Below are 8,647 nucleotides of genomic sequence, written 5' to 3'. Positions count from 1 at the left end.
GGCCAACAATATCCCCCAGTCATACATCTGAATTTTCTTTTGTCCTTTAACTTGTGTTTTTGACCATTAATATACTAACACTCCCAGAAGGGGCAGACACTGCACTAAGTAGTTAAATGAGACCACAAAAAATGTATCACAATGAATAACTTTCATAATCAGTGTTGGGGGTAATGCATTACAAGTAACACAAGTTATGTAATAATATTACTTTTTAGTAAAGTAATGCATTACTTTCTAATTATCTAAGTTACTTTTTCAAAAAAGTAATGCCCGTTACTTTTTTCCCCCATTTATTGAGTAAAAGCTCTCCTGTCCCCATGCTGAGAGAAATTGTGAGTAAGATGTTACTTTAGTTCTAGAATAAATGTGAACATGCATTAATTAATCTCACTCACTAAAAAACAGATACAGTATTCCTCAAAATAAATAACAACAGTGAAATTCAACACAAACCTGTAATAATTAAATATGTTAAATAATACCAATATCCTTTATGTATTTAATCCCATTTTATTAACCGATGTTTTTGCTGCCGACCTTCGATGATCCAGTTCACCATACTAATGTGCAGAAATGACTCAAGATAATCTAACATTTGTTTTTCTTCTTTTGTTTTGCTAAAGAGTTAAGAGTCATTTGTTTCTTCTGCGGTCTGCTGAACAGACATGAATTTACTTTTGTCTAAGCCTGAGGCTTTTGGTATAAAAAGGCTTTTACATTTGCCAAAAATAGAACAAACAAGCAAGCTCTGCACAGATTTAAAAAATAACGCAAATATAACGTAACCCATTACTTTCCATAAAAAGTAACTTTCCCCAACACTGTTCATAATATCTTGAAAAGAGCCACACGATGATGTAAAATTCTATTGCACTACAGAATCTCTGCGGAACCCAAAGCTTTTTTTTTTTCAGGATGAAATAATGTTTAAGTAGCTAAAAAAAGTGTGATATCACATGGTATGTTTTTGACATAAAAAACTCGCCTCTAACTACAATTTTGCATAACTTCGAAACAGTACACAGAGATCGCTGCAGTTTCCAAGTGAGATTAACACTAGAGGCAGTAAAACACCATCAACTTTTATTCCTTTTAACACAAATGATTACAGGACCAGTTCAGTATATGTGGCTTTTCTGATCTATTAAACTTGCTTGGTAGCTCACCTGGTACAGCATTGCACTTGTGTGTGGAATGCTCAGATACAAGACTTGTAGAAACAAGCTAAAATGGCATGTTTGCGGCAGCAAATGCATTCTTATCTTATGTTTGCTTTTGCTTTTTTTATATGAGTCTGGGTTGTTTTTGAACAGGCTATCTCTCAGTCTAAGGTGGATCAGATTCTGCAGGACGGTAGAATCTTGAACAACAGCATCACACAATTCATTGCCATTTTTATTTATATAAATACATTTTTCTTAATCATTATAATCCTATTTTTTCATTGTAAATACAAAACACCTTAAGAGAATTAAATCACCAGTAAAACAGCAGCGCATGTGCAAATCCCACATAAAAACCCCCAGAAAATTTATTTGTTTTTGTTTTGCATTATGATAATATTTGATTTTGATGTTTGCAATAAGTATTTTTAAAATGTAATTGTATGCATTAAGTGTATACATTATTAATTATGCACAACAGCATTTTGTGTTATAGTGACTAAAATGAAGCTTTTAAAATACTGGGAAAAAATGCCTCTCAGTACAGAAAAGTGACAAATATCCTGGACATTTCCGAAAGCTCATTACTGGACATAAAAATGTCCGGGAATGACGTCATTCCACTGTGATCCGCTTTGGTTTGGATTGTGTATGACTTCAGCTCTGTTTTCCCGGTCAGCACAGAGGTATGAATGACAGCGATTCTCGCCTCCTCGTGGTAGGGGGCATCCCTGTCCTTGCCTATGATAATATCAAAACTCTGTCCACGTTTCAAGAATGGGTAGGTGATTGTTAGAGTCTCCAGGCGCTGCACTGTGAAGTACTCGAAGGGGACGGGCTGCTCGGCAGCGGGCTTGCACTGGATCAGCGACAGGTGCCGAACCTCAGAGTTGTTCAGCAGGAGGGCCACGTTAAGAGGCGAGCTGTACCAGACCGTCAGACGCTTTTTCTGAACCGGACTGGGGCTCTCGGCCCTGTGCAGGACAGATGAATAATCCTTGCAGTTGTTGAACTCGCTGGAGTTCATCTCACAGAAGGCCATATCCTGCGCACACGTGCACATGTACACATTGGCCTCGGTCACGTAAGCCACCTTGAATTCAGAACGCAGGAAGGCAGGTGCTGCGAGCCACAGTATGCAGTACAGCACTGCAAAGCTCATCTGACTGCACAGGATCATCAGGACTCCTTTGAGGCCTGCACGTGCAAGAAACAAGAATAAGTTATTGTTCAGGCAAACAGCTACGACCCTGGCTCTGTTCTAAAAGCTGCTGAGCTGCCTTGTGTCTGCAGACAGCTAAAACAGCGTCCTAAATCTCACAAGTGATGATTTGCATTGCTCTACTTACAAACAGCCCTCTTTGTGTACAGCCCAACACACATGGGAGATTCATTTCAATATTTATTTCAAAAGAATCTAACTTTAGCATAGCTCATTATTGCTAACCCTAATGAAAAAGAAGTTTATTCAAGTGTGCTATTAGTATACTTCTTTTAAACTAAAAAATAGGAAAGTATACTTTCAGTCTTCTCAGAAATGTGCTTTATATACTTAAAAGAAATATACTTAAAATGACATTTAAGTATACTCAGAAAAAGTCTAAATATATTTGAACCATACTTGTGCTCTGAGAATCTGTGTTTTCATTGTTATACGCTAGGGGCGCTATTGCACATCTTCTGAACAGAATTTCCGAAAACACAAGTGAAGAAGAAACTGAAACAACAGATGCTTCCACATGTAATCTAACACAATCGTCAGCATCAAAACCATAGATATGCAAAACTGTGTAATGTTATGGAATAAAATGTCGACCCATGAAGAGCTAATAATGACTAGGGTGTTGATCGACTCCATCTGTGTTTTGATTATCATCAATAGTCCTTTTTTTAGCTTTTTGTTCAAAATGTTGTTTATTTGTTTTTTTATTTATGAAACTTACCCACATTCAAGTGTTTATGAAAAAGGATGCATGGAGCTAGAAAAAATGTTTTTGTTTACTAGCAGATACCCCCTTCTTTCTTTTGACGTTTTGTATGTTCAGATATTCATATAACAAAATATATACAAATTAATATGTATTAATAATTAATAGGGACATAGTAGTATGCTTAAAGTATGATGTAAAGTTAACTTAAAAAAAACTTATGAGTATACTTGCAGTATAAAATCAATAAACTAGTAGTTTACTAAGACTATACTTCAAAGTGTACTAAAAATGCATAAAAAAATAATTTAATTAGTAAACTATCAGTATACCTAAGTTCACTTTTATTATACTTTCAGTACAAACTGAAAACATAGATGTAACCTAGTTGTGTATTCAAAGTTTACTAATGTTATACTTAAAGTATACTTAAAAGTATGCTTTTATATAGAAATTGGGCCAATTTAGTCCCAAGGAGTATTGAAATAGTACACTTAAAAGTATACTACTAGTACACTGATATTTGTATACTTACTACATAAAGTATACTTAACTTGAACTTTACTTAAGTATACTTAATAAAATAAACTTCAAGTATACTTCTTTTTGGTAAGGGAAGCTACTGTAACAATGTGAGTGACAAATAGATTGGAGAAATCAATCACAGCATAAATTTATTTAGATCTGTTACTGATTTTAGTATTAAAATAAGTCACACAGTGTATTAACACTTAAAATATATCACGAATAATACACCTCCTTGTCATTTTGGGGACATGTCGTTGGGGACATTAAACATCATCACAATGAACAGGAAAACTAATCTAGTCATTAGTCTGTTTCACAGCATCAATGTGTTTATAATTGCACTCTTGCAAAATATTTTTCCCTAAAAAGTTTTAAGAAAATGTCTTTAATTTTGAAAGAGTTGTTGAAGCTTAATGGTGGTGATGTTAAAGTCAAGTGACCATGGTGTAGTTCCTTTATAGCCAATTTAGCTTTTTACTTTTGACTTTATGAAAAAGAAATATACTAAAATTTATTTAAAATACATTTATTTCATGCTAAGTATACTGCAAATACATTTACATATAATGTATTTAATAAAAATATCATGCAGTTGTACATTTAGTATACTAAACTGGTATATTTAAAGTCTAAACTGGAACAACTAATTTTGTACTTAATGCACTTTAATTGTCTGAAAGTCGTGTTGAAGTCCAAATAAAAATGTAAAGTATAAATGATTGTGCTCTTGCAAGTATACTTTAGGTACACTTTAAATACTGATGTTTTTTAAAGATCATACAATCCTCATCAATAGTGACATTAAAACATATTTTAGGATTAATATTAAGAAATGTGCATTGTGCACAAGTAGTATTCCAAATAAATATTGTTACAATTTTTATATCAGTAAGTCTTCAGCGATGTGCCAGTAAATATGTTAATAGACTTGAACTACACTTAGTGTACAATACATGCATTTTAAATCTATTACTTTTTTACTAGGGTATTTAAGCTTTAAAATTCATTCAAGTTGTGTTCATTTGTGAAGATTAGCTTATAACAAAACTTTTTAGTTTATCAATCTAAATGCCAATGGATAAATCTAATTGGATTTTTGTCATAGGAAAACATAGTGATGCTTAAATCTGAGTTGTTGGATGTGTTTGCTGCCTGACAAAAGCACTACAAAATTGCGTCATGAAGTATACTTCACTTCAGCTACTGCTTATAAAAAATGACAATTCATGTCTTTTAAAAAAATATCTATTCACTATTCACTATTGTAATCACTATTGATTACAACAAAATCCAATGATAGCAAGTGTGACACTTCATTGGCCAAACAACAACAAAAAAAATTGGATAAAATTGCTAGACTGAACTATTTCATTGCTTTACTGAATTAATTTACTAAACCAGTCCTAAATTAATTCTGTTTACAACTAAAAGTTCTCTGTCCCTCCACTGTTTTGGATGTTTATCCTTCAATGTGTGGCTATTCATTTCTATATAGGATACTTTGCCTTTAAGAAGGATTTGTCTTAAAGGGATAGTTCACCCAAAAATTAAAATCTGATGTTTATTTGCTCACCCCCAGGGCATCCGAGTTGTAGGTGACTTTGTTTCTTCAGTAGAACACAAACAAAGATTTTTAACTCAAACTGTTGCAGTCTGTCAGTCATATAATGGCAGTCAATGGGATTGATGGCTTTGAGAGTAAAAAAAAACATACACAGACAAAACCAAATTAAACCCTGCGGCTCGTGACGATACATTGAGGTGTTAAGACACAAAGCGATCGGTCTGTGCAAGAAACTGAACAGTATTTATATCATTATTTACCTCTGATCCACCGCAATGTCCAACTGTCTTGAGCACATTCACAACAGCCGTAGTAGATTTACGCGTGAAAGCGATCTGTTGCGCGTATACATCATTCATTGTTTACACTGTGCATAGCGGCTACTCAAAATGGTAATTACTTGTGCTTATCCTGATTCTTGCAACCGATTAAAAACTAAGAGTATGTTTTCTTGTGCGAACTCATCTGTGAATGTTGACTTTCACCATCTACTACTGTATATCAGAGCATTTTGACGCGTCACGCACCGGCTGTTGTGAACGCGCTCAGGACAGTTGGACATAGCGGTGGATCAGAGGTAAATAATGTTATAAATACTGTTCAGTTTCTTGCACAAACTGACTGTTTTGTGTCTTAACACCTCAATGTATTGGTTTCGTTTGGTTTTGTCTGTGTATGTTTTTTTGACTCTCAAAGCTGTGGGTCCAATTGACTGCCATTATATGACTGACAGACTGCAACTGTTTAAGTTAAAAATCAATGTTTGTGTTCTACTGAAGAACCAAAGTCACTTACATCTTGGATGCCCTGGGGGTAAGCAGATAAACATCAAATTTTCATTTTGGGGTGAACTATCCCTTTAATTTGCCTTTAAAAGGGATTATTAGAAACCAGTATATTGTTCTACCTTTTGGAAAAGCTCAGAGTGTGCCTTTAAATTCTGTCTGTGTAGGCAGCTGGCTGGATTTCAGAACAGAGCCCGTCTCCTTGGAAGTAAAAGAACTGCAACTCACCAGAATGTTTCAGTGATGTGTAAACAGAAGTGCCACTGTGATGGTTAATCAGCTAATGTCAGATGTGGAGAGGACAATAAACCGGGCTCAGTCCTTTGACGGTCTGTGCTGCGACCCACTTTGAGCAGTGCCATGGCTTCAGGGGGCAGTTTGAGCCGTCGTCTCAGCTGGCTGAAAGAACAACATTGTCCAGAGAAACATATCATAACATAACACAACATAAAGTGATTCAGAGGGCCACAGTGAAAATTTAGTCCATTCACCCGTTGAAAATAAAGAAAAGCACTATAAGTCAGCACTGAAATGTAAGCAAATGTGACACTGGCTGTATTTCCATGTCAGCTCTGGGAAATGCAGCAGAAATTGTAATGAATATTTTGCTTTAAACCGACTGAAGCGCTGGACATTTTCAACTGTATACAGACAATTGCATCATCACCATATTTAAAACACTGTTCAGTACATTCAAGCATGTGCACTTATATACATCGTCAATAATAAAGTAGAAGCCTTACCTTTTTATCGGCTTTCTCAAACCTCAAACCTGAAGGTTTGGATTTTATGAGCTAGACACTCACAAAAATTCCTAAGCAGCAGTTCAGATGCAGTACTGTTGCTTGAATTGGCAGTCTACTTCCTCCAGAGTCTTAAACTATGCTTGGGTTTCTTATTATGCAACAAAACTGGCCGGAGGTGACGTGCCGTTAGCAACCACTGTTTCTCCTGCCTGGTCCAGAATGCATACAGCTGTCCTCCATTTTCTCCCCTGAATAACACCAGGGTGTGTCCACACTTCATCAGCATGTCAGAGCTCGCTCAACATTTACTTTCCATCTCACCTCTCGCACAGAGCAAACTAAACAGTAAACATGAACCGTGAACTGTTTGCTCTCAACTAGCATCACTTTTTAGGACTTTAAATAAAGAATCTACATAATAGACCAATTCTTAAAGAGTCTCCTTTATAAAAAAAAAAAAATCCTGGCATCATTTTCTCTGTGCTGCTCCACTGTTTCCTGTAGCTAATCTGAGTTAAAAAATAAAATAAATAAATAAATAAATAAAAAAGTGTCTGAGCTGTCAAAAGGTAACACCCCTGGACAAGGATTATTATGTTTTGTTAAAGTGGTTAGATTGCCTTTAGATCAACACTGCCCACATACGGCTCCATTTACAGTAAGTCATATCTAAACAGAAAGCAGAAGGAAAGGAAAGAAAAGAAAAAGTTAAAGTGAAAACGCAATACCTGTTTGTCTGCAGTCAAACACATCTCTGGGTCTGAGCGTCTGAGGACCTAGCAGATCATTCATGGGCTGCGGGGTTGGGCTTACCGGATCCAGTGGTTGCCAAAGCCACAGGACGGTGTCCTCAGCATCTTGCTATGCATGACCGGCCAAGCCAAGAAGGAAAATGTTAACTACATCTGGGAACAACGTGAGACAGTCAATAAAAAATATGATGTAAGCGCAGATGAAGCTTAGAAAAGCATGTGCATGAGGCAGAGGAGGGTGAGGTTTACTGGAAGTCCTGGAAACCTTAATGTATAATGTACAAAAGGTTTAAAAACATAGAGTTTATTTTTATAATTGTGTTTTCAAACAATATTTCTACTCGTAGTTTAATGACTCATCATCCTTATTTGAATTCTAAATAAATCCCAAAGCCTAACAATAATTTTGGTTTCACTAAGTGAGCAGTTTTAAAATGTCTTTGGATAATAGTGATGTTTGACATGGAAAATGATTGTAACTTTTTTAGATAATATTGAATGGTAACTTACCATGAATAACAGGGGTCTAACATGAACTAACAATGAGAAATACTTCTATTTGAGTTATTATTAATTTAAACATTTACTAATATATTGATAAAGTCAAAGGTTGTATTGTAAACAGTTGTATTTTTATGATCTAACAAAGAATAATAAATGCTGTAACAAATGTATTGCTCATTATTAGTCCATGTTAGTTAATGCATTAACCAGCACTAACTTTTATGAACTTATTGTAAGTTAGTTTTTATTATTATTACTTTTAAACACTACCAATTAGACAAGAATAGGAAATTATTTTAATGTATTGTAAATGTGAACATAACAGAATCACTTTCATTTAATTACAATTCAGAGAGAGTGTGGGAAGCTTAAGGAATGAATGTGAAACAAGTAACAAGGGCATGCTATAAAAATAGAATATTTATGTAGATTTAAAACTAAAATGCCGACTATCGACAAGTTTCATTTTGACAGAACACCTACTCATCCATGAATCATGCAATGAATCACGAGCCTTCCTCCCTCCTTTTTTTTTTTTTTTTTTTTGTTTGTTTTTGAATGCAATACATTAAATGACCAGAGGAGGAATCATGAGACTTTCTTATTTTAACGTACAGGGGGAGCAGTGCAAGTACCTTTGTTAATAATTCAGCAGAAACAACATAGAGACACAG

General features: G+C 35.0%; 1 protein-coding gene across 2 annotated transcripts; it reads right to left on the bottom strand.

Annotated features, from left to right (window-relative positions):
• Positions 1-1,065: 1,065 nt before the first annotated feature.
• LOC141326489 (uncharacterized) lies at positions 1,066-7,583 on the bottom strand. 2 transcript variants are annotated; one of them, XM_073835233.1, is made up of 3 exons: positions 7,446-7,583; positions 6,200-6,370; positions 1,066-2,363 (listed from the first exon to the last, which is right to left on the bottom strand). In XM_073835233.1, exon 3 carries the CDS (start codon positions 2,344-2,346, stop codon positions 1,705-1,707), a length of 642 nt encoding a protein of 213 aa, XP_073691334.1. In that variant the 5' UTR covers positions 2,347-2,363; positions 6,200-6,370; positions 7,446-7,583; the 3' UTR covers positions 1,066-1,704. The 2 variants fall into 2 exon arrangements, with proteins under 2 accessions (XP_073691334.1, XP_073691333.1); XM_073835232.1 differs by lacking the exon at positions 7,446-7,583 and adding an exon at positions 6,715-7,379.
• Between the last annotated feature and the right edge of the window lie 1,064 nt (positions 7,584-8,647).

Source organism: Garra rufa, chromosome 2 (genome assembly GCF_049309525.1).
Source record: "Garra rufa chromosome 2, GarRuf1.0, whole genome shotgun sequence".
Lineage (NCBI taxonomy): Eukaryota > Metazoa > Chordata > Actinopteri > Cypriniformes > Cyprinidae > Garra > Garra rufa.
This window is presented reverse-complemented; position numbering and strand designations above follow the sequence as displayed.